This window comes from Eutrigla gurnardus (assembly GCF_963514095.1).
Source record: "Eutrigla gurnardus genome assembly, chromosome: 10".
In the NCBI taxonomy this organism is placed as follows: domain Eukaryota; kingdom Metazoa; phylum Chordata; class Actinopteri; order Perciformes; family Triglidae; genus Eutrigla; species Eutrigla gurnardus.
The window spans coordinates 14,778,311-14,804,983 of NC_139924.1; the positions used below are offsets into that span (position 1 = coordinate 14,778,311).

At 41.7% G+C, this 26,673-nt stretch overlaps 1 protein-coding gene across 1 annotated transcript in view; it reads left to right on the forward strand.

Moving 5' to 3' along the window:
• Window positions 1–26,673, forward strand: part of zbbx (zinc finger, B-box domain containing) — a 45,068-nt gene that overhangs the window by 16,367 nt on the left and 2,028 nt on the right. The window contains exons 7-18 of the mRNA XM_084020475.1: window positions 5,054–5,191; window positions 7,524–7,725; window positions 9,745–9,895; window positions 13,245–13,345; window positions 16,066–16,187; window positions 16,355–16,413; window positions 16,779–16,972; window positions 17,404–17,946; window positions 18,705–18,931; window positions 21,089–21,257; window positions 24,188–24,349; window positions 26,445–26,523. Of these exons, the coding sequence (XP_083876601.1) occupies window positions 5,054–5,191; window positions 7,524–7,725; window positions 9,745–9,895; window positions 13,245–13,345; window positions 16,066–16,187; window positions 16,355–16,413; window positions 16,779–16,972; window positions 17,404–17,946; window positions 18,705–18,931; window positions 21,089–21,257; window positions 24,188–24,349; window positions 26,445–26,523 (2,147 nt within the window). The remainder of the gene's footprint in view (window positions 1–5,053; window positions 5,192–7,523; window positions 7,726–9,744; window positions 9,896–13,244; window positions 13,346–16,065; window positions 16,188–16,354; window positions 16,414–16,778; window positions 16,973–17,403; window positions 17,947–18,704; window positions 18,932–21,088; window positions 21,258–24,187; window positions 24,350–26,444; window positions 26,524–26,673) is intronic.

Consider the following 26,673-nt stretch of genomic DNA (forward strand, 5'->3'; position numbering starts at 1 on the left):
CTATTATATACATCTCAAAGAGATCGTCTGTTCTATGATGTAGGCTTTGTGAATCTGCATGGATTAGGCTGCACAGCCTTTCATTAGTATGATACTGTGTGCATAATATGTACCTATACTGTACATTTGTTTGTGTAGTTAAAAAAGCTATTTTGCATTATTTATAGTAGTGTAACGATTCATGCAATGCATCGATGAATCGATTGTCAGTCCTACCGATTCAACTAAATCGATCTGCTAAAATAAATAAATAGAATGAATCGTTTTGGCACCAATAATGGGTATAAATGCGTTAAACCTTATGAATCGTGATTCCTAATTATGATTAATGTTTTAAGACTTTTAAGACACTCTCTCCCCTGCCAGCATGTAGTCTATTGAAAAATGTTGAAAATAACTGAGCAATGTTGAATTACATTTTTGTATTCAGCTAAAATATTATGCAGGACTACTTTTTGTAGAATAAATATGTTTAATAAGTAATTCTGTGTTCTGTTTGATAGTCTCACTTGCATTATTGCATGTTTATTTCATGGATATAGAATTTTGGTTAAAAGTTACAGAATCGAATCGTTCCAAATTTTTTTTTTTACCTTGAATCAAATAGCTAACTACTGAATCGTTAATCAACGAATCGCTATAAAGCCAAAGATTCACACCCCTAATTATTAAGCACGGAACATTTAAGACAGCTCCATGTTTTTCATCTGCTAACTGACAGCTGGTTGGGTCAGTACACTTGTATGTTACTGGAAAGCCGCCATTGTGAAACAGAATCATACGCACTGACGGACAAAAAGTGCACATGTCGAAACAGCTTTGTGAAACCACACAAAATCTATATCTCTGCATATCTCGTCAGTGTTCATCTCTGTTTATCTCGTCACTTCGGTCACTTGGTGATGCATAGGTGGAGGCTCGCTCACAGTTACAAACACACACACATGCGCTTATTTAATCACACATGCAAAACTGTGTATTTTGGCAGGACATAAAGACTAGGGATTATACACATGCAGCTGACGCAGGCATCTCTCTCTCTCTCTCTCTGTCTCTGTCTCTCTCGCTCACTCGCCTGCTAATCCTGTTTCATTTGCCTTAGAAAGAATGAGGGAATGAGAGTCAAAATGACAAAAGCAATATTAATTTCAGGACACTCTTTTGGGGTTTTTGTCAGTGCCTCATCAGCTCATGTTTCCTGCATCACACACACACACACACACACACACACACACACACACACACACACACACACACACACACAGACAGACAGACAGACAGACAGACAGACAGACAGACAGACACACACACACACACACATGGCTCAGATAATTTTTGCAAAGCATTGTTGCGTGGTATGCTACATCATACAGTCATACAGCGATATTTAAAATTTACAGTAGCATACATAATCGAGATGATTTAAATGTTTAATTAATCTAATAGTTTAATGGCATTGTCTCTGCAAACCCCACCCATCTCTCTCTCTCTCTCTCTCTCTCTCTCTCTCTCTCTCTCTCTCTCGTCACACGAGAAGCATAAAGCCTGTCCTGCATCACATCTGCATGTTGTGGAAGGAAATATTATTTTCCTTTGCCCCCCTTAAAGAGTTAAGTTAAAGGTGCTGTTTCACCGACTGAGCAGCATGTTGGAGCTGGTATAGTTGCAGATTCTCTGACTAAAGAAGATCTTTCTGTGCAGAATTCATAAGTGATATAAATGCAGGGATTGGGGATTTATTTCCCCATTATCATGATTGTGCGTATCATGATTGTGGACATGACGTTATGGTCAAATGTATGGGTCGTTTTCGGTGGAACATGTATCCTTCACTTATCTTCTGGCTCAAAAAATGGATGAACCCAAATCACTGGTTTAACACAGACTGATCTTGAGCATGTATTGTGTTGCAATTTGTTGAACACATAAAATATTGTCTTCAGAACACCATGGAACTCTTGGGCCATTGCCTGAAGGTGTGATAGTTGTTCTTTGGGAAAGATACAACAATTATCAGGCTCAGCCCCTTCCAGATACCTTCCAGAGAGGCTGTTTCTGACGTTGTTAGATGATCTGACAAGCTCTGAATTTGAAGCATATCTTGTCTTGTGGTCTTGTGTGTTGAATTGCACCTGTTAGCATATCTGGCTGGTGACCAAAACGATAGAGAGAAGCAGAACAAGAAGGATGGCTTCAGCAGTTTGAAACCTCTTGTGCTGCAAAGATTTGCCATCAGAGTGTTAAGATGAAAAAAGTAATGTCCCCAGGCTTGAAAAAATTGGTTTCAGACAAAGATTTGATTCTTAAAGATTTCATGGCATGGATGCTGACTGAACTAATTCAACACACGGATAGGGTGTCATTGAATGACACTACTTTCATCACTGATGAAGCCAGAGATATTTCAGACCAATAACAAGTCTGTGTCTTTGCCAGATTGGGTTTATACAGATTAGTCTGTCCATAATAACACTACCTACAACTGTTCAAGATCAGATACAGAATCTATCACAGGTATAAACAAATAGCTCCCGACCAGGAGAAAAAAACTACATGATTGGGCTTCTGTCCTGCAGGCGAAAATGCTGCAGTGCTGCAAGAGGCCAACCTTTAAATGTGGCATAGTTACAGTAATGCATATTTGTTAGATGGTCATCACACCGACGAGATAAAAGTTTCAAGGTCACCTCCGTAGACTGTATATAAGAAGCTGACGAAGTCACCGTGATGTCACCCTTTGTTGTGCCGCCATCTTGGCTCTGTGCAATCAGAAGAGGCCCAAGAATGTGGTGCTAACAATAACCGTACATAAAAGACATTTATGGGCGCCCGAAAAGATTACAATTAACTTTCATGAACTGAAAATCCGCTGTGAAAGGGTTACGGTTGTAAAACACAGACGATAGACATTTTCATCAGTTGCCTTCTGTTGGCTATTAGAAAGAATGCACGTTTTAGGAACTTCCACATTGATTCCACGTTTCAAACCTGGAGTTTGCCATCTGGGCTCCCTTGGCCGAATTGACTCATAAGACCAGTTTTATTGTGTTTCTAGTATAAAAGTGATCCTATAATTTTTTTTCTACGCTCAATAGGCTGCTTGTGTCCTGCAGAAAATGGGCTAGATCTTGGCAGACAACGTGGATGTCTGTAAAGGTGTTCCAGGGCCAGCAATAAAATCATTAATTTAGCAAAATGATACTGACACTTCCTGGCCTAGCCTGAACTTTGTCTTCTCAAGCTCTGTGTCTCAGTTCCTCCACATGTTTGCTGGTGTGTTTCCGTCTGCCGCTTTAAAGGACAGGATAACAGTGTGCACACTGGTTAACCTCAGCAGCCCTACTGGTCCGTGGTGATTAATGCACCAAAATAATGAATTCAGGCTGTGGAGTAGAGAAATCAATCAACAATCTTGTAGTATGCTTCCTGTTTTCTCTAAAAGTATGGAGATATCTATCTTCCTATCAGTCTATGGCTGCGGTCAAATAGTCTATTTTGCTTAGGAAGGTTCCTAACTGAAGAAGTGACCCGGAAGTAAACAAGTGGCCGCCATGATAAGAGCCGTTCGGATTCTCTAAATGCAAAGGAAAGGAGCTCCAATGCTTCCTTTCAGAGCTCCTTTAGCATAGGATGCAACGGACCTTCCTATACGAAAGGAAAGGATATTACGCTGACCCACAATTCTTTGCGAGAGCAACATTTAAAGTGCCGCACACCTCGGGCGTTCATGAAAACAAACGATATGTGCATTTACATATTTAACAATTACTTTCAAGCAGACATATAGTAATTGGAACTGTGTTGATAAATGTGTGTGGACAGTGATAATAATTGAATGGTATTTTTTTATTTATTTAAATCATGTTACAAATGTTTGACAGAAATTAAACTAAAACCACAAATGAAATGTAAATACAGCCAATGGTCAAACAGAAAGGAGGAGCTGCTGGACCTGAAGCTGGTCAGTGAACCAGCTGTTTATAAAACCAACATGTGGAGAAGTGGACGATGCACTTTTTGTAGTCCATTATTGTAGTTTCTCCAGCGCAGACCCATGTCAATCACCGGTGTCGATCATCAGCTGTCAATCATCAGTGGCCGCGTTATAATGACGTAGCTTAGTGAAAGTGCGGTCAGATTCTCTGAGCACCGCGGCCGTCTTTTCCTAAATCCTTTAGAGTCCTCCTATCGCCTTTCCTTAACCCCGTGACATTTTCTCCAAAGGTCAAGGAATAGGAGTTAGGACCAAATGTTTTGACTATTCGACTGCAACCTATGTAAATGTTCTGGGGCTTTTGTCAAGTGCAAAAGGAGGCTTGTTGTATGCGTGACACATTATAAGATTACGTTTCTCAATAGATCCTTCTTGCTTCAGATGTAAAAGCAATACACAGAGTGTGGTACCAGCTTGGTCATGCTGTGAGCGTCTTTCTGCGAAGGCCCTTTGTGGTATCATTTACATAAAACAATGGTGCATACATTAACTCCATAAAATGTAATACTGCATTGTAACTTTCATGGTTTTGCAAGTGACGTAGTCAAGAGCACTTAGAATGATGAGGTTGTGTCCTCTAAATGGGGTCCATGGCAGCTCTCTGTAGTGTCATCACATTGCCTTTATGTCGTTAGTGTAAATGCAGTATAGAACCTGAAGGGTAATATACTTAATGATATGAAAATGTGTGGGAAAACGGCGGTTGATTCATCTCTGGTTACGGTTTTACAGTTCAGAAATGTTGTTGTTGTTGTTGATCCTTGTTGCAGGCAGTGCCACTGTTGATTGTCTATCGCCTCCTGCTTGTTGCTGTATTTTTCTCTAAGAAAAATAGATTTGACAAATAACTGACTCTTTTCTTATTTCATGTTGTATTATCTCATGTTTTTATGGAATTCATGCAAATTATTTTAATTTTAATGTTATTCACTTATTTCCCTGCTAATATATGTTGTGTATTTTATAGAAAATGCTCACACAAAGTGCCAGCTGTTGCCATTTTGTTCAGTGACAACAACGTTCATCTAATCTCACATACGATGGCCTTTCTTTTTTCAGAAAGACTTGCAGACCCATGTGAGCACTCCAGATGTTGCCAGATGCTTCCAGAAGCAGATTAACCTTCGCTCCAATCCCAGTACTTTTTCAAGTCCAGCTGTGGCAAAACCTATGCAATTGCGTCCTGATTCCAGCCAGGTAGGTGGTCATCTTTAACATTACATATGGGGTCATATACACTACTAAAGGTTCTTCACATAAAAGGGACAGTGTTTGCTGCATATGAGTTATCACAAATATACACTACAAACAAGTCTACTGGCAGAGCAGAGTGGCATATTTTATAAACGAAAAGCAAACTATAATCACAAGAAATGAATGACGTGATCCAGGCTAAAAGGAACACAGTTGCAGTAGACACATGTAAGAAGGACAGTCACTTCCCAATCTAAAGCAGGAGTAGATCTGAGAAGCTACATTTGTATGTTCTATTGAATGAGTGTGTTACTTGGACTTGGAGCAAATATAAAAACATATAAGAACATTCAAAGGGGAAGCACAAAACAAGAATACATATGAATACATCCAAGAACCATTTAATGGAATACACACATGTACTAGTCTGAGCTGCTCTTTCTGCATTGTTAAGTTTCAAAAGTGTTTCTTTTAGTCTGGACGATGACTAATTGGTCAGTTAGCAGTGCTTTTGTACGAGCTGATCTCTCATTTCGAACACCTAACCTGCTCCTGTGTTACCATGGCGATCTTCCCCCAATAAGAAATGACCGGTAATCACTGTCGTTGGAGAGAAAACTCAGGGTTAAAGCTACCTCATTTACCACAATTCTTGCTTATTCTCTATTGTTTTGAGTTTTTGATGAAACAAAAGAAGAAAATGAAATGTTAAAATAACAAGGTTAATAACAAGATGGGTCATTACTATGTTGTGACATTGGGACTTGTTTTAACATTTGGCTCTGGGTTGTTATATTATGTCAACAAGTGAAGTTTACTCAGCATGATGTGCAGTCAAGTATTTCATACCTTTGTGTTTCTTTTCCACACAATTTTTTTTTAATTTTTTTTATTCAGGGCATGCGGTTAGTGACAGTGTGGACTACTTAGTAGCAGCTTGAGTGGCAGCAGGGTGCAGGGCTTAGCAAAGGGTCAATTACAAGAATCATTTTACATCCACACATTTTAATTTTCAAAACCTTTAAGACAATCCATAAAAAATGTGCTTTTACTAACTATTTTTACCAACAATTATTAATAATAAAAAAGGATGTTTTTTTCAAATGGTTACTCATCCATGAATGAATTTTCTTTCCATTTATAGTTCACTTGCTGTGACAATACAGCAGAAACATGTCAAACAAGCTTTGCACTGTGGGAGTTTTACCTCTACACCCTGTGAGTCAATTGAAAAGCCTTCAAACAAACCCTAATTGACGCTATATCCACAGGCTGCATCTACAGGCAGGCTTCTGAGCTGCAGGAACCTTTGGACCAAAAAAAACTGCCCCCCCCCCCCCCAACAGTCTAGGTCTAGCAAAAACAGTTAGATTGACATTCCAGACGCTTTACACCACAGAGCTCAGTTGACCTATTCATTTGTAACCGTTAAGATCAGAAGGTACTGAGAGGATTGGTATACTGTATATATCAAACTGGCATAAAACTGATATATTTAGAGTAGACTTCAGTCAGCGACCATGAGGGACTAAAAAGCCATCAAACTGAGAAGGAACTACAACAACTGACTTAGCAGGGAAGTTGATATGTTATGTTATATACAGTATACAGTATACATCAACTCACAGCTCTGGCTACCCGCCTGCAGACACTAGATAGTTGAAGTGAGGAGAATAAACAGGATGTTCTCCACCGAAAGCGTACTCCCAGTGGCACGGTAATATATATATATACGGTATATATATATATATATATATATATATATATATATATATATATATATATATATATAAATAAATAAATAAACTCAGATGAAGTTTAACTTCTAAGACATTTGTATGCATCAGTAAGAACCACCATTTGACATTTTAAATCTGTGTTTATTCCAACGAAGCTACTTTTTAAAGGTCTAATATGAAGATAGATTTATTAAATTTCCCCACCAAATTTAATGGTTTCTCAATAAAGGTAGGGCCAAGGTCACAGCCATGCTTGCGTGTGGACAAACTTTAAAAAGACATGCTTTTCCTTGCCCTTGGCTGCAGAATCAGCAGACAATAGTGCGCCTGCAGCATTCAAAATCTCATTAACTGCCCTTTCCTTTTTTTCTTGCACTCATCAACACATGAATATTAAGTCAAGCGATGGGAAAGTACACAGGCATGCAATTTAGATTTTCCTGTTAGGATATTAGAATACAAGATTTGTGTGACTAGTGTTGCACTAAATTATAGTAACGATAATGCATACATATACAGTAAGGATGCTTCTTAACCCTTTCATATTTTGGCCATCCATTGCTGACTCAAATCAAGAGATATTATTTTTTTTGCAGGTGTTCACTGTGGATCCTGGAGAAGAGAAAAAGGTGGAAGGGACTGAAGAAGGGCAGAAAAGCTCTCTCCTTAAAGGAGAGTACAATGAGGAGGAAGCTGCGAGGTCTTTCCAGGAAGCTCTCAGACAGTGGAGAGGAGAGAAGAGTGATGTATCAGAAGCCCCCGGGAGTGAGGATCCAATGTGGACACCCATCCGACCAGGTAAACCTGCATTTACATGGTTGCAGTCCTACAGACGTACACATACACAGAGGATAAGGCTGGGTGAGTGATCAGGGTTATGGCGCAACCAGATAATAAATAACAGGATAATAACAAAATATCATGAACATCTGTGAAATCTAGTGCAATGCAATTCAAAAATACTTGAATTAATGTATGGACAGAATATTACAGTACTTATTCTGAGTGGCGCCATTAAGATGCTTAGTCTGATACTCCATGTATAGGTGAATATATGTATGATATTTAATGACTTTTTTTTGCATGTAAAAGCTAATTCTTCTGACAAAATGCAGCAATGTACATAGTCGAATCTGATGAGTCATGTCTTGCCTGCAGACGACTGATTATTGAATCATGTATTTTTTTCTCTGTTTAAATGTAATCTATCCATAGAAAAATAGTAAAAACAAAACATCGTTCAAGATACATGAGTATCGCTTAACTGTTGTTACGGAATAATGGACAGCAGTGTTTGTGTGCTTGAGTGTGTGTGTGTGTGTGTGTGTGTGTGTGTTAGAGTTGCAGCGCTGTCTGAAGTACTGACACAGAGCAGAGATCGATAGACTGAGAGACGACGTTTCTTAGCCTGCTTGCTTTTCGTGGATGTAAATAGAAATTTCCGTCCTAATTCCATGTTCCACATTGTAGCGTTCCACTGAAGGAAATGACAAGGAGGACGCAGAGGGAGAGAGGGACACAAGCTGCAAACAGCTGTTATATGCTCCGCAAACAGCTGTTTCTACATGCCTCCCCCAGCTGATTTTAGAGAATCGTTCATGAATGTAGTATATATGTACTTCAATAGTCCTACGTACTTGTATAACTCCTCTGATTTATAGATGTCGGCCTAGTCTTTGATTTTGAAATAGCCATGTTGTTATTTACGAATGATTACTTGTGTAATTACTACATTTTGTTAGACTGTGAGATTGTCGAATCAGGCTCCTTAGTTTGAATCATTGGACAGTCGACTATGCAGGGTCACCCCTAGTATATATACGGTAATACTTGAGAACATTTTAAACATTTTTTTTACCTTTGCCCACTCCATCCTGCGCTTCTTCGCACTTCCTCTCTCCTGCGCTCCTCTCTCCCTCCCCCTTTCTCACCTGCTCCCCAGCTTTCCCGTTCCCCCTCTCCCTGTATGTGCTCTGATCTGTTAAGGCCTTATAGAAAGTGCTTACCACTGCAGTAGGAGGGTAATCCATGGCTGTTGCATAGTGAGATAATGAGAGTAGTGTTCGGGGTGGCCCTACTCACACACCACAGCACTAATCGCCTCGGCTGTGTGTACGTCTGTGTGTGTGTGTTTGTACAAGCTCCAGTGCGTCAGGCAAAAATGTTTATGCCTTTTTCACACATTCTGTGTTTCTGCATGTGAGCATGTGCCACAGTGATTGTGTGTCCAGGTTTATGTGCGTGTGTGTTATTAGCGCTATTATTCCAGGTTCAGTGTGTGTGTGGCTAGGTGTTTGTGCTTTTTATTAGGCCTTCTATTTTCTCTGCTTTACTGCTTGGACAGACTCTGTTCCTTCTCTGCCTTCGCTATGCTCCGCAAATTACTGCTCGGCCCTCCAGCCCTAATTATTTCTGTCAGGCCAGTGGCACCCGGGCCCAATTTAAAGCCGCCACTGTGGACTGCCAAAGTGTCTGGAGTACAATCATAACATTTCTCTTTCTTACCTCTATCTTTCCTCTTCTCTCATGCACGTACCCTGTTCCTTTTGTATTGTGTACATCCCGTTCCTCCTCCCAGGGGGCTTTCTCTCCTGTCTGTTTGTGTTTTGGCACCACTGGCATGGTGACAAGGTGTTTTCTCACTTCATGAAGGGAGGTGTTTTTGAGGAAGGTGTTGAGAAGCTGGCAAATGATGTTTTCCTGCTACTTGTCGTACCTTCTGACTCCCTTCTTTCATTTTGTTTGAGTTTTCCTCCTCCCAGCTCTCTGAACTGAACTTTCATATCGTGTGATCTCCCCTTGCCCATATTTCTCTAGCATCGGTGTCAGCTATGGCGACCCAGGCTGACCTCTCTGCAGACAGAGGAGCTGAAGGACGAGGGAGAGGAGGGAGGGGACCTGTCAGGGTGGAGTTCACAGAAAACAGCCTTACCTACGTGGACAGATTGCTTCTGAAGAAACACAGCAGGTAGGCTGAGGGACAACAATGTGCATGCAGAGGCTTCACTTGTGTGGTTCAGCCAATATGCCCCATGAGAGGCTGTACTTCCCCGCTCTTCATTATGGCTGACAATGTATCTGTTTTGTTCCAATTCAATCTCTGCTGATATGAAGAAAAACATGTGTAAAGGGATATCATTGTGGCCAACCAAAAGTAGTCATGGGACGATCTGAAAATATCACGTCACCATAAGCCTGGCCAAAACAAGGCCATAACATGCTATTAATACTCGGTATGCCGTGCACTGACAGCACCAAAAGCACACTAAAAGTGTCTACTCTGGATCCATCCAGGCGGTGTCTACTGATAATAATAAATTGATATTTTTAGGAAAACTTGAAAGTCAAAAGTTAGTTGTGCTGGTGGCCTTTCTGTCAACTTCAAGAAATATCATGAGCAACTCCTCAGTGCTTCCCTGCTGTTCCGTTACCTCGATTTCTTCCTGTTCCCTTCCTGGTGCCAACTGATGTGTCTAAGCCATTGCAATCGCTTCATCACAAAATGAGATGATTTTAGTATAAACTGTAACACAATACACACAGCATGTTCAAGGTAAGCTTCGGTGGACTTAATGACAGAACAGACTGTGATTTCAGTTATATTTATGATTTTGAAGACTGCAGCATTGCAAAGGTATTCTGTATTCTTCTTCTTCTTTCTTTTACTTTTTCACAATCTTGTGCCCTTGAACATCCGACCATTGTAGTAGACAGCACTTTGACAGGCACCTACATAGGTCACCTAGTGAATACTTGTTATTTGTACAGGTGGGAACATGGGTATAACGACATGCAGCCCACAGTTCTCTTTGTTTCCACTTCCATTACAAATACACCCACTTGCACGCACACCCCTTTCACATCACACATACACCTTCCCTTGTCGCCGTGCATGCCTCTCCTGACTCACTGTAGTCAGCCTACATAAGCCACCGGTGTACAAAGCAGTTTCTCAGCGCTTATTGTGCAGCAGACTGCTGGAGGGCCAAGCTTCAGCAGGTCCCATTATTACAGCCCTTTATTTAAGCGGTTCCTTTTGGACTGAGTTGCCCACTGGAGAGCAGGCCAGAGGAGGGGAGAGCAGAGTGCATTTTTAGGCCTGCTGACTGCCTGAGCTGAAATGCTCTAAGTCCCCAGCTGTTAGAGCCTTTAACTGTGGAATAGACTAGAGAGCCAATCTAGAGTGCAATAAGCCTGCAGCGGTGATGGTGGCAGAGCTTAATGGAGAGACAGAGAGGCTGGCAGGCTGGCTGGCTGGCAGAAAAAAAGTAGGATGCTGAATTTTAACAAGCCTCTGTAATAATGGGAAAACGAGTGGAGAGAATGAGAAAGCATGCAGCAGGAAAGAGTTTTACAAAAATGTGCTAAAAGTGCTTGGTGATATTAGAGTTATAAACCCTATCATCTGGTTAGAGTTGTGGGTTGACTGCGAGATCCAGAAGGCAAGCGTGTGACCAGGGGGGCATCAATCTGATTTCCTGAGCTGGCTGGGCAGTATGGCTGGGGTAAGTGAATGCTCGCCCTTCCATCAACTGCCAGAGCCAAAGTGTCTGTGATCAAGGCACTGAACCCTGAAATAAAAGTCGGCACGGCACAGATCTGAACTGGTCCTAACCTATGTCTGTAAGACATGACCTGACTGTGCCCGACTTCTGATTTAAAACCCAAATCTGATCTGAATTAGTTATTTCGTATTCAAGAAAAAATACATATGCTTGATTTGTTTTATCAATTCAAAGTAATGGTAATCTAAAAGGCATATATAACTCTTGATACATAGAGGCTTCTCAAAGTAAAAATAACTGATCTGGAAGCCACCCTATGAGGCCTACACTCAGGCACAAAACACAAATAGCTTATAATAGCAGTAGAACCATTATTGGTTTATTGAATATGACTCCATCAGGAAAAAGAGAAAAACTCAGAAGGTTTCTAAACAACTATATTAACAAAAATGTTACATCCAGTGGATTGTTTTCTTCTCATCTGTATGTTGACTTTTAGGTTCAACTGCAGAAATAGAAGCTTCCAAAATACCACCTCAGATAAAAGCGGTGACTTTCTTGAAGCGCTTTGGGCACAAATGTCAAATTTGATAAAGCGAACCCACCGTCCGCAGGGCAAATATAGCAGCAATCATTGTCCTGTTGAAGGGCTCATTGCTGTCAAATCCCTATTGCTTTAACCTCGCTTTATTGCGCCAGGTATCAAACAAGGGTATTTCCATTAGTCTGAGAGACATTTAAATAATGCTTAAACCAAAATGAAGTATTGTTTCTGATGAAGTATCATCAATAAATTTGACAGGCTGAGCAAGCACGTCTAATACATCACTTAGCGGTGTCTCTCACCTCCCATTCACTCAATGCTACATTTATATAATTTGTCTTTCAGTGGCATGGTAGTTATACTTTATCTCACTTTTTCCCTTTTAGAAAGCCTTATAAATAATTTGCCACTGTATTAATTACTGTTGGGAAACTCTCATCGAGCTCTTCCTTACAGGATGAAGGCTAATTTGGTTCGGATTCAAAATCCTTCCCCAAGAAATCTTCACCAGGGTTGTTGGTTTTTTTTTTTTTGCCTTTTAAACCAGGCTCAGTTGGTTGAAGGTAATTTTAACAAAAATCCACAGCAAACATTTCTGTAAGTTTGTGAGAAGATGTATTTCCAAAGGGAGGTTAAAAATTCAAGGCCTCAGAGGAAGCCAGAGAGCAACAAGCTTCTTTTTTGGCAAAAGCCTAAATGCAAACACCCTGAGGCTAGTGAGGCTAGTGAGGCTACTGCATGTAAAGTACTGTATGTAAGGAGAAAAAGAGATGTGAGGGACAGGATTAAATATAAGTCTCTGAGTAGATTCAATAGACTGAGAAAAGATAAACATTGCCAGGATTGAGGATGCGGACTAAGTAAGAGGAAGTCACGCCTTATGGACAGCCTGCAGCTCCTCATAAAGTCTCTCTCACTGGCCTTTAACGCAGACCTTGGCTATAATATACCAGCAAGATTGGAATAGAAGTAAGCTGGAGAAATATAGACACATGGCATGAAGGGCTGTTTTGGTGGAGCTACAGCAGAATGATATGATCAGAGAAAAAAACTAAAGTATGCACGTGTCCATCAATACGTCCATCTATCCGTCTAGCCATGCAGAATTCAGGATGAGGGAGAAAGAAAGCAACAGAACTGAAAAGAGGAAAATCAGACAATTGCTACCTTGCCTGGGGGTTGGCTTAGAGTCTATGGGTTTATGTTTTATTTTTATTCATTTAGTATTGATTCATTTTTTTTTTTCATATGTGATTTTTTGTTTCTAGAACACCACTCCAAACTTATTGTCCACCGTTGGCCTTTTGTACGGATTTAAAATCACTGCCTGACACAAAGACTGGGAAGGAGACCGCAAGTAGCCTTACAGGTAGTACACACACACACACACACACACACACACACACACACACACACACACACACACACACACACACACACACACACAGAGGCACACCTGTACATGCCACTTTTCTGATATACATAACATCCTCTTAGACCAAACAAAGAAACAGCTACGGACAAGTTTGATGACCTGCATGCACCCACACACACACACACACGCACACACATGCACACACACAAACACGCACACACGCACTCACATATATACAAACACACAATAATAAAAGTAAAAAAAAAAAAATTCTCCCTCTCAGCATTTCAGCCATATCAGTGCTGCCTATCCATCCGTGGCGGTGTGATAGGTAATCACTGGCTGTGATTGTGTGGGCAGAGGGCGGTTAGAGGCGGCTCATGCCTGACAGGTTGCACTCTGCCTGGGTAAGGAATGGAGCAGGGAGAGGAGCTGAGGGTTGGCTTGTAGTCTGAAGCTCAGGGCCTGGAGCTCATCAGTCAGGGGAGCGTCCTGGCTGTCTGGCCCCCAGCCGAGACTGTCAGGAGACGGGTGGACTATGGTTATCTCTCCCCCCTTCGAAACCTCTGGACCCCGGGGCTCTCAACTGCCTCTCATCACATCACTCTCGATCCACTTCAATCCCGACCTTGTCAGGATCGGCAAGTCCTCGCTGGACCCCCTTTCCCGTTATGTCGAATAGTTGTTTTTCAAAATATTTGAGGTCAAAATTGTTGCCCGTGCTCGCCATAGAAATGTTTGACAAGTTAACAACCCAAATTTGACACTAATATTTGTTAGTAACTGAGGTGCAGCTGCCTAAAATGGACTTCTCTTTTGTTGGGCGTATTGCTGAGCACCCAATGGAGTTCAATGACAAGTGCAAGCTTTTGAGATCTACGGGACATATTTATTAGTTGCACGTTATGTAGACTTCTCGCTTTGTAGTGTATTGAGAGGGCATTCACTGTTTATTTTGGTTGATACGCTTTCACCTATGACCTGGAACAAAACATTTGTTTTGATTAAGGCCTTGGTTATGCAACAATGAACACATACTCAACGATAACCTCAAAATGCATGATAATGGTTAGAAAAGCTATTGACGAGGCTGTTTCCAACACATCCTATTTTTTAGGAGTCTTCAGAGGATTTGACCGTTTGTTACTAATTGTTATGTGGTTAAAAATGCTCCCTGAAGGAGGGTTTTTCAACCATGTCTATCTCATGACCCAGAATCCTTAGTTGCAAAATTCTCATTAACCCAACATTAACCCAGAAAGTTGATATCAGAAGTATGTTACACTTTTGACATTTTGCGGAGGGCTATATCAAAAGATATATCAAACAAAAACCAGACTATTATGCACATGTAGGGCTGGGTCAGTACCAATCCCCTTAAAGTAATACAGACACCAATAGAGTGCTTCGTTTGATACCCATCATCTTAATGGAAGCTGTGTGTGTGTCCCACTGGCCAGCTCATCACTGCTGCACAGCACATCGCTCATACAGCCGCTACTGTTGATAACGGCGTCCCCCGACCCACGGTGCCGGGACCGCGTTGTCATCATGAATTTCATTTCCCTGCTCACAGTTTTAATAATTGATATTCCATGGTTTCAGCAATATGCAGATGTGAGGAAGACATCAGTGTCTTTGGGAAATGTAGAGCTGTTTGGCAGCTGATAAACTATTCCTTCCACCTGCTTCAAACTTTCTCCAACACATGCCAATTACAACAGGTTGCAGAGTTTCTCCTCCCTTCCTGTCTCTGCATATGAAAGTGCCGGCTATGTTTGTGTCCATGAATAATAAAAGCTGTTTTTTCCGGCATTGTGTGGGACCTCTCCCTTGTTTTTAAATTCTCATTTTCCCAAGCTGTTAGAGCCATGTGGTGATGTGATAGAAGTGTTGTGAGTATAAGAGCGAGGGATAGGGAGCCGTGGCACAGACGTGTAACTTGCAGTGGTAAAACAATGATACAAATACACTGTCTGAAGAAAAAAACAACAAATCACGTCAAAGACAGGGGGTTTCCAATATACAGTGTGTCGATAGAAGAAGTATCGTGAAGTATCGTGAATAATATTTTGAATATTCAATATGGAGCACTGTCGCCTCACAGCAAGGTGGTTTGAATCAGGGTTTGGGTCGGCCTTTTGTGTGGAGTGTGCGTTAGCGTGAGTGCTCTCCAGGGTCACAGTCCAAAGACTGGTTCGGTTAATTGGTGTCTCTAATTTTAGGTGTGAATGTGAGCGTGAATGGTTCTCTGTCTTGTCAGCCTTGTGGTAAACTGGCGACCTGTGGAAGTGATAAGAGGTTCCTTTTTATGTTGTTACAATTTTCAACTTGGTTAACGTCCATTGTAAACAATCACATTAACCGGCTCTAATTGCCCGGCTATTTTTTAAAATCAAAAGTGACAGTGCAGTGCCTCTCTGAAAGTTGAGGTAGTTTTAACCTTCAGTGCTGCCAAAGCGCAGCAAAAGCTTGACAGATACGTTGGCTGGATGGAGGCTCCGGTGATTGATTTGCCCGTTTGCATATTTAATGATGCTCCTGTCAACTGCAAATGTTGAAGGATTTCTTGAATCCACAATCATTTCATATAAAATTGATAAAATATTTATGATAACGTTATTTAGTTCCTATGCGTTCATCTCAAAACAGCAAAATAAAAGATAATTCTTTGAGCTCTCGCCCCGTCTTGATTGTTGTGTGTGCGTTTATAGCTCGGGAGGAGGAGCTACGTCGCTACTGCGCATCGCTGTTTGCTGTCCCTGACGGCAGGGGCGGGACTGGTCCTCAGCTGACTACACCAGAGTCGTGCCTCGTCATAGAAGTCATGGACGAGGTGAGAATGACTGAAGCATTTCATCTCAACAAAAGTGTTTTACCCACATGAACACACAGTGGATCTAGATGGAGCAGAACTTCACAGACTCTGGCATATTTTTTCTTCCCCACGTCTCGCTGTCTTATTCACGTGTGACAACACTGTTCTTTTTTGTTCATCTCCAGAGAGACAGAGACATGAATGGAGTTCTTGCTGCTGAACAGAGACCAGACAACAACAGAAAGTGAGCCAAATTAAAACAAATCGACCTCACAGGTGCCTACTCACATCCACACTGGCCTGTGTGAAAAAGCTTAAGTGGCTACGTCTGTCAATTACAGAGATTAGAGGACAAGGCCTTTTATCTACAGACAAGGGAATAAGTAAACACTCAGGTGAACAGCAGGTGTCCATTTGATTGAATTTGCTTGTTTATAAAATAATAGAATTCATCTTCAGTCATCCCATCCAGTCATATTATATCATACATTATTAGCACTATTTAATCATGAGTTATATTGTTTAAGTAAAATCTATATCAATGTAAAGGAGCTGGGAAAGGTATGTGTTGCCATGACTCCCTCACAATGGCGTCCGTTTCCCACACAGGGTTCCCACCGCTCAGCAGATTCGCAGGAAGGGAACCGCGGTGCCCCAAACTGCCTCATCCACCAGGGGGTCCTCAAGAGTCAGCTGCTCTTCTCCCAGTTTGACACAACCATCGAAACCATCAAAACCCAAAGACTCTCAGAAGCTCCATCATTCTAAGCCTCGGTCTTCAAAAGAAGAACACTCTACACAATGTGAGCTTTGTGTTGTTTATACGAGAAATGCCTCGCCTGTAGTTGTCTCTAGAGAAAACAGGTGCCATATTTCCATATTATCTTATGAAAAGTATGATCACTTTGCCTCCGTTTTGTCATCTCAGGTTTCCCAGCTTTTATAGCAGGTTTTTCCAGGTTTAATGACACGTTATAAATATGCAGGCAAAGGGGATTTCATTACATGTATTGAAAACTCGACTCACTGAAAAATACAATTAAAATGTATTCTTCGTGGTCAGTTTTGTGCATATAAGACTTGCAGAACGGCATAAGTCAAGGACGAATTAAACAATCCCTATATCGGTGAAAAATCTCTTTGTGCATGTGTTTGTTCTTGTTAATGAAAAAAAATGACCTGAACACATGCCTGCAAACGCAACTAATATCCTTATTGCTGTTTGTCTTTTCAGCATCGTCCTCTAAATGTAAGCCGTCAGCTTGCCTCACTGCTAAGACTCCGAGGACGACAAAGACATTAATCAAGACACCAACCTCAATGCCACCAACGCCCAATTGGACCCCCAATTTCCATAAATCAAACCCTGATCCTGGATCAATACAGCTATTGTCCTCTCCCTCACAGGCACATTCCCAAACTGAGATCCCTAGATCCTCGTACTCCCCTGTGGCGTTTCCACCTGATGTTTCTCCGTCGGCTAGTCCCGGACCTACACTCCCAGCAGAGCATCTCTCCCCGTCCATACCCTACTCCCTTTGGTCCACATTCACACTCTCACCATCGAGCTCCACTGAGGGAACCTTATTGCCCAACGTTTACCCAACCAACCCTTTACAAAGAGGCTCAGACTCATCCCTTTTATCAGAACAACCCATATTCAAGGATTCTTCAGTGTTTATGTCCTCTTCTCCCATCCCTGCTGAGCATGAATTCACTCACTGTATGTATCCTCCTTTAGATGTAAGAGGGGGGAAGGAAGAGGAGCTATCAATAGGTGAGTGAATTGTAATAATGAACTCTCTTTGTGTGTGTTGATGCTCTGACAGGAACAAATCATATTTACTTTTTTAATCATGAAAATGGGCACCAATGATGATTGTCATTGGTTGACTAATTATAAGAGATGGGCTGGATGTACAACTATTTAGTTAGGTAACTATGTTAAATAAGGGTTAATGATTAAAGTATAGAAGTATATTTATGGATGCAGTTATGCGGTTCCTAGATAGAAGATTTTGTCCTGCTACATTTTCCCTAAACACAATTCTCAATGGCCTATAAAGTTTCTATAAATCAGATGCCTGTGGATCTCAGCAATAATGGCCTCCTTTTATTCTGCTGGGCTGTCAAAGCCAATTTAGATCCAACTATAAAAAAAAAACCTTCCTTTTTTTTTTAATATCGATTGGGGTTTTAAACAAATATTTGACATAAAGCTACAACAGACAGGAAGGTAATTACACTGTGAAGAATGACACTGAATTCCCCTTAGTATAGCAAGCACATTAGGATTCACTGATGCAGATACAGACTTAATTCTCATACATGCAGGCAGGTACAGCACACACACACACACACACACACACACACACACACACACACACACACACACACACACACACACACACACACACACACACAGTGTAGTTGATACATGTGAGAGCAATTTGTTTTAAGTGTTTTTGTGTATATGTTATATGTTTGAGGTATATTTTTTCATAATATGTTGTTTGTTTTGTGTTTTTCATGAAGACAGTGGAGATGAAATGTCCACTGATAGTTTGGGTCCGGCTTCACATGAGGAAGACTCTTCAGATGAAGAAGCACCGATGAACGGACGTTTAACGAGAGGGAGATCCAGTGACGAGCGAGGGAATCCTGCCATTTCTCATACACAAGATCCCTTTGTTCCTGCCGATGCAGACAGAGAAAGGGATCTGCAGCCTGATGAGCAGGAGCAGCTGTCAGAAGCATCTATGGTGACATGTTTCCATACTCCCACATACTTTTTGTTTCTTGGAGGATGAAGCGTGGGCTAGAGAGCTGTAATAGCGCTATTTTCTGGGAGCCGCAAGGAATATAACGCAATTTCATGGGCTCAAGTGTCAGTGATTTCCAAGCTGACAATCAGGCATCAATAGAGAATAGTTTTCACATTAAACATGTGTTATTAACATAAGCGTACTAAACTAACTCCATAATTTAGTCCATTAACGACTACTTGTAAGCACTTTTAAAAATAGATGCCAAAAGAAAACTGCATTGTGCCCTTAATTACAAACAACAACAAAACACAGGAAAACAGACATTTAGAAGCACAGTGAAACATGTGAAGTGCACAATTTATGACCAAAAAATAAAGCCTCTTTAGTCAAGTTTTGAGACTTTTTTGCTGATTAGCTGTGAACATACAGTATGTCACTGATACAAAAACACAGTTGTTTTATCACATACAAATAGAATACGTTGTATAATGAATTGCTGCAGCAACTCCTTCACTTGAGAAAAAACATGATGAAAATATAAAAAATATGACAGTGGGGAAAAATGTCTGACTGCTGAAAAAATAAATCAAATAATGACCAAATAGGTGTTAGTGGTTATACACCAATATGTTAATGTTTGTCTTTCATGCTGGGTGATAAAGTGAATAAATGGACACATTTGAGAAGTTTAAGAGAAGTACATCGTTATGCTGGACATAATCACTCGATAGAATGAGAAGACGTACAGTTAGAGTTTCTTATTGTAGCTGACCCGATCTATTAGCTAACATTTGTATCGCGGAAATGACTTTACATTATTCATCTATAGTGCGGAGACACCCAAGGCAGCGGTGTTAAAGGTGCACCCCATTGAAGTAAGAAAGGAGAAACGCAGTGGATTAAAAAGACACCGCTTGAATGGTCCCAAATGACCTATCAGCCATTTAATGGTATGAATCCTTTATGCTGTGACAAGGGAATGAAAAAAATAAGGGAAGGCCGGTGCTTTATTAAAAAGCTGGAGCAAAATGAGGTCCATGATTGTTAGATGGTGGTTATCTGTGGCCTCTGGACCTGAATCAAACTCTTCCTAAAATGATTAGATTAGATTTTTTTTCCATCTCTCTCTCTCTCTCTCTCTCTCTCTCTCTCTCTCTCTCTCTCTCTCTCTCTCTCTCTCGCTCCACCCTGGTGCCGATGTCTCCTCTCTCTCGTCTTCCACGTCCTACTTACACTTTCTCTTCCTCTGGTTTCTTTGGCCCGATCCTTGTGTCCCTGTCTATTCTCTGTGTTTACCGTCACCCTATAGTTCAGGCAGCTAGTCAACTGCTGCATCCTTTTGTGTTATGAGGAGACACCGGTCGGCACAAACACGACTCCGTTTTTTCCCCTTTTACACGGTCCCATTGTGTTCACTGTCTCGTCATTTCGTTGTCATGCCTCCTTTCTTTCCTCTTGTCATTCTCCGTGCTCGCTACTTCCTCTTTCTTAACAACACTATTCCCACATGCCTTGCTTTCTATTTTCTCCCGGCCAAACTGCGGTATCCTGCGACGCTATGGCTAGCATGTTAATGCCTCGGATCTAATCTTAACTAAACAGAGCGTCCTCATTTTACACCCCCCCCCCGTCTCACAGGAGGACACTCGCGTGGGAAGAACTGCTAACCCACCACACCGTTGTCAGATGCTCTCACCAGCTCCAGGGGTTAATTAAATAACAATTCTTCAAGTGGAAACAAAGGAAACAAGGAGAAAAGAGAATAATCTCCAGTGAAATACACCGGTTTATTAATATGCACACAGAGGAAAATGTAAAAACACAAATTTTAACAGGCTTACCAATTATAAAAAAAAGTTACATTGATATTGAATTTCCGTTTGTCCTTTGAACAGAATGTGTTAGGATAGAAATGAAACTTAATTCCCTATTCCCCTACACTCTCTCCATTGTCATGCCCCCCAATATTCCCCTTCCTTTATGTCCCCTCCTCAACTCTCCCTTCATAATCTATATCTTTGTGTATCATCTGTCTGTCTCATCCTCACACGATCTGTCTTTCTGCCTCACTCTTTCCATTTATTCCCTTTCATACCCCCCCTCCCTGCCCTCCATCCCTCCTCCTCTCCATCTGTTTTCATATCCCCTTAGGTGGTGCACAACCAAAGAGCTGGGCCTGGATCAGAGAAGTTCTGCGATCTGGATGGTTTTCCGCCGCTGGGTTTGGACGTGAATCACGGTCACTCTGACACCCCGGAACACACACGCCGTGACCCGCTCTACACACGCCAAACCTCCACGCACGGTTCAGACCCAACAGGTAGGTTTGGAGAAGTCTCTTTAGGTGTGCTCATGAATTTTTATGCTCCTATTATATTTCCTCTTTAAACTGATGTTTAGCTCACGTTTCCCTGCAAACTACATCCGGAAGCGCCGTCACTGTTTTTGTGCTTCAAGAGATTAGATTGTGAAGATTACCTCTGTGTCCAACTTTTGCCTGGAGATACTTTCCAATTTGCAAGCGTTATTCATATCACAAAGGCCTCTTAATAGGATTTCGAACAAATATGTAAAAATGTAGAGCTTACAAGAGAGATGAAAATGAGTTTTAAACCCAGAGGAGCGCTGGCTGCATCGTGGAAAAAAACGAGAGATGGGGGACAACACCGATAATTTAGTACTGGTGGGTCCGAGGGGAGCTTTCCTGAGATGCCTTTTTTAAAAGTGTGTGTGTGTGTGTGTGTGTATTTCATTGCCTGCACGTGCCTGCACATCTTATTTTTCTATTCAGTGCCTCCATTTTCTTAAACTGTAGGTGAACACAGTTTCCCTTCCCCAAACTTGTGATAGTCCCCACCCATTCTTACCATTAACTTAAATACGGAAGGGGTGGAAATGTGTGTCCCCTTATGAAACCAAGCCAATGTTGACTCATTTTACCTTAGTTATGTTAGACAAGTACGAAACGTAGCAAGCATCGAACTTGTTTTACATAACAAGCATACTTTTTTTTACACGCCACCCCTGAGACATCCAAAACTGATGCTAGAACGTTCCTTAGAGCATCATAGTCTGAAGCATGGGACCCTTGACCCAGCTGCTGTACTTGTACTTGGGAACGTTGCAACGTCCACATTTCATTACAAAGACATCCTCACACACAAATACAGCCTTTTGTTGCCTGTGTCCTTCACATCACACTCAGAAACTTCGAGTGTTGAGAGGAAAGACGTTTATTGTCAGATTCGTGTTATATTTCACTAGGCTTTGCCTTCATGACAATAATTCCATGGTTATATTTTTTCCCCCCTCTTTGCTTCTTAAGTTTCACCTTGAACTAAACCAGACAAATTCTGCAGTAACACTGTTTTTTTGGTTTTGTTTTTCTGATATTAACTGGTAGACCATTCGTTTGCTACTCAGGTATGTATCGACGAGATATATGCTAGCTCCCATTTGTAACCACATGACGGGTCTTGAAAATGTTTTCGAACACTAACGATTTGTAAACCGGCCGTGTCTCCGAGGTGCTCGGACGAACCCGCAAGGCTGGCGGAAGTCTCGCCTTCACCTCCAAATTGTATCAGAGTTCCAATAATAATGCTTGGATCGAATCGGGCGCTATAATTTATCACGGTGCTCATTACACCTTGTACTCTCGTCCAAGGCTGTTGAATTGCATGCATTTTAAACAGGGGCTGCTGTTTGGATTCAGCAAGGAGTTCTAATTCAAAATGTACCCGCTGAAAGAAAAACGCTCTGGCCCCCAAATGATCCCATCAACTTTTCCCTTCATCAAGTCTTGAAGCCCGGCTCTTCGCTGCTTCATTGTTAACCGAATGAGGTTGAGAGTGAGAGACTCCCACAAGGGCACCACCACCCTCCGTGCACCGCGCGGCCAGCCGCTCGTCAAACCCCGCGCTGTCTCCGCCGCCGTCGTTAAAACTCCAAAGTTAATGAGAGAGAAAGGTCAGAGAGGAGGAATATCACCTTGACAACACTCTGCACTCATTTATGTCCCACCATCTCTCGGTCTGTCTCCTCTGTACCTTTTTCCCCCAGGCAGGGCTGAGATCCAACAGGTTTTATATGTCTCCTGCTCTACCTTTCCACCTCTCCTTTCTGCTCTTACTCCCTGTCACCCGGCGAGTCCGAAAAGGAGGTCGTTAGTCTGCAGCTTCTGTCTCATCCATAGAGAGAGACAGATGAATAGACAGACAGGCAGGACAATGACCAAACCTCTATAGACATTTCTACATGATTACATGTAAGGATAGTAGTGCTAGGATATGTGGAAAAAGCATTCCAACGGTACCTTTGTGTGCATTTCTGAGACATTTTGTTTTTCAGCCCTCTCCGTTTTCTATTTGAGCTTGAAAGCTGACTGTCTGACTCCTCCGCTCCTTTCCTCTTTTCATTTGCAGCTGATTTAGACTAGTTAGGAGATTCTCCATCCAGTCAATCGTATTAATTGATTGGCTTACCACTGGAGAGAAAGTAGAAAACAGCAGTAATTGCATTGTAGCTGTCAGGATTGACTGAACAGGCCTGTACAGCACTATTGGTTTGGCACAGATGCTGCTGCTGAATGGACAAATGGATTAACAAATGGATGTGATTATTATCACATGTAATTCATTACATTTACATGAATTCATTTATATATGTATTTGAATGAATAGGATAGTATATCCGGAGTAAACTGGGAACCTTATCCTATTTCTTATAACATTTGCCGCTCCTAGTGGTAGATTTAAAAAAGAGACTGGCTGACAGCGAAGCACACTGGGATGAAATGATTCCACGATTACAACCATTTGTATCCATGACCTAGTTTTTACTTTTAAAATGGTAGAGCAACCATGACAATGAATAACCCTATCATGGCAGCTTTATATTCTGGTGCACTGTTATAGCCAAAAAGTTATTCCATGCATCGTATCTACACAAAATCACACTGTGTTGGATTGAGATAGCAAAGCGAATGCATTGCTATTTCCATTTGCTAGCCATCCATCCAACTGTTAGCAGTATGACGCTGTGTGATCTGTGTCCTTGAATGTCATTTATCTTGAAACCAGATGTTTCAAATAGTTTAAGAGCTCCTAGAGGGCAATACAAGGATGTTTTAAAAATGCAGCACAGACATTTTATTGGATATAAAAAAAAGTACTTTTTCTGTTTAGAATAATTTGTTTTAAATATCTGAATGTGCCCATTTTCTGTTTATCTCCCACTCTTTCAATAAAGAGGGTTATGGGCTAAGCAGCAGCAGCCTAAGTACCTACACCGAAGAACACCTGTTTTTTAGAATGATGAAGAACAACCACATGCAGCCAACTGAAATTCAAATTCACTCAACCAGGCCCACGAGGAGAGACGGAATATCAGCAGATGAACTAGGAACATCTGGTACGGGTGTGCGTGTGTGTGTGTGTGTGTGTGTGTGTGTGTGTGTGTGTGTGTGTGTGTGTGTGTGTGTGTGTGTGTGTGTGTGTGCATGCGCTTGCTTACATGCTCGCTTGTGTGCATGTTGTCTGTGAACACCATTCAACCAAACTCACTTATTTACTTTCACACACACAAAAACTACATTTCATAAACAATTAATACACCTCATTTCTGCATACTGCCTCACTTTCTTATGCACTGAGTGTGCAGTTTTCTTAAAGAGATTATCCCGTATCACTATCAAACACAAACAGTCACACACACACACACACACACACACACACACACAGCACACACACACGCATGCAGGATTGGGAGTCACTCCAGGAATGTGTCCTCTCATCACTTCCCTCGTTCCGATCCCAGAAACACTGTAGTAATCTGTTCATGCTGATGCTCGCACACGCACACACACACACACACACACACCTGAGAGACAAGACGATAATCTGCTTCATTGAGTAATATATCTAATACCCACACTTCTCATTAATTCATATTTTACAGTAAACAGTTGTGTTTATATTGATTATTTCATTCCACCACTCTGTTTATTCTGCATGTTTAGCTTGTTTTAGTCCTCTCCTCCACTAAAATCAGTCACACTTTTACATCAAATGCAAGTAGTTTAAAGCTCTGCCGTTGGTTCTGCTGTACGTTTTGTTACCACCGTTAGCTGCTAGCTGCCGGCTAGGCTGATGGCTCGTTGAGGTCCAAGTGGAGACATCACTGATATGCTCTGAATTTGAAATTTAACACCTTAAAGTTGAATACTTTGGTAGGGGTCCCACACTTGAAATACCTCCCAAGAAATCCAAGCCTTTTCAACATATTGAATTACAGCATCAGACGGACTCTTGGGTGCTCTTTGGGTGTTTTCCATATTTTTTAATACCACAAGGGAACCTCAGCACAGACGTCTCGACAAGTCGCCTCACTCGGTGTGCCTCATTGTGCCGTCTTGTCAGCGTGCCGCTCCAGTGTGCTTGTCTGACAGCACCGAAACATCTGTGCTTTGGCTCCCATGTGCAATTAATGAATGTCTTGAAATTCCTGTTCCTGAGCATCGTTGTGGATAGAGACCTCCTTTTCTTGTACAGGCATTTTTTATTTTTTTTGTCATTTGAATGTGTATGTGTTTTACATCAACCTCATTTGTACTTGACATTATAATTTGTCACGTTAAAAAGACACAAATGTTACTGAATGCATCTTAATATTATTTAAATTCCTGTTCACACATTGCATGCTAAACAAGATTGAAGTCTGATTTTCCTAAGGAACTTTAGAAAGAGGTCATTTAGAGAAATCACATTTAATCTCACTCTCATTTTACCTTGAATACATTTGAAATCAGGCACAGAGCTTCATCGGTAACCAAAATCTAGATGTCCTATCTTCTTTGAAATGGCAGTAGATTGAGTCTGCGTGCACGTATATGTTGGAGTGCACGTGTTAGCAGCACCGTACTGCATGTGTCATTGCTCCGATGCTGCTTAGTTTGACAGTGCAGATGGTCGTGAAGCAATAAGTGGAGGTTCAGTTGAAAAACAGAGCCAGGCACTGAGAGAGGCAGGGGGGGGGGGGGGGGGGGAGGTAAGGAGACAATGCAAGATTGAAAGAATGAAAGACTGGTTAGACAGCACGCAGCATGAGGAATCGGTGTGCGGCGCGCACGCAAACACGCACACCCACGCCATCATGGCTTCTCAATGGGGGCCTCGGTGTAATTTACAGTGAGCAGGTGGGGATGGATGTTCAATCTGATTCAATTTGATGTGGCTCGCAGTGGAGTGGGATGAGACACCACTCATTCCACTGACTGTCGGGATAGTTTCTCTGTCTTTCACCCTCTTTCCCCTTGAATCCCGAACTGCACGGCCCTCCCCTCCTTCCTCTTACTTTCTCCTGTCTTCCTCTACATGTCCTCTTATCTCTTTCACACACTCACGCTTTCTGTAGCTGCTTTTGTAAGATACCCTCACCGTGCTGTATGTACTCATTTCCATCAGTACATTCATCTATATTGTCCTTTTGTCCTTTCTTCCTCATTCAGGGCCCGGGTCTAGCAAGTCCACGTTGCATCCAGGAGACGGTGGAAGTCCGGATCAGCATGAGGATCGTGGTTTCACACGGTGGGTAACACGCACACACAAACCAAACCCACTCCCATATAATAACTGTGGTCACTGAAGACACACACAATGGGCCCGACCTCATCCTCAAGAGTAAACCATGTTTTATAACGGCGTTCCCACAAACAAAAAGGGTGTTCTTTTATTTAT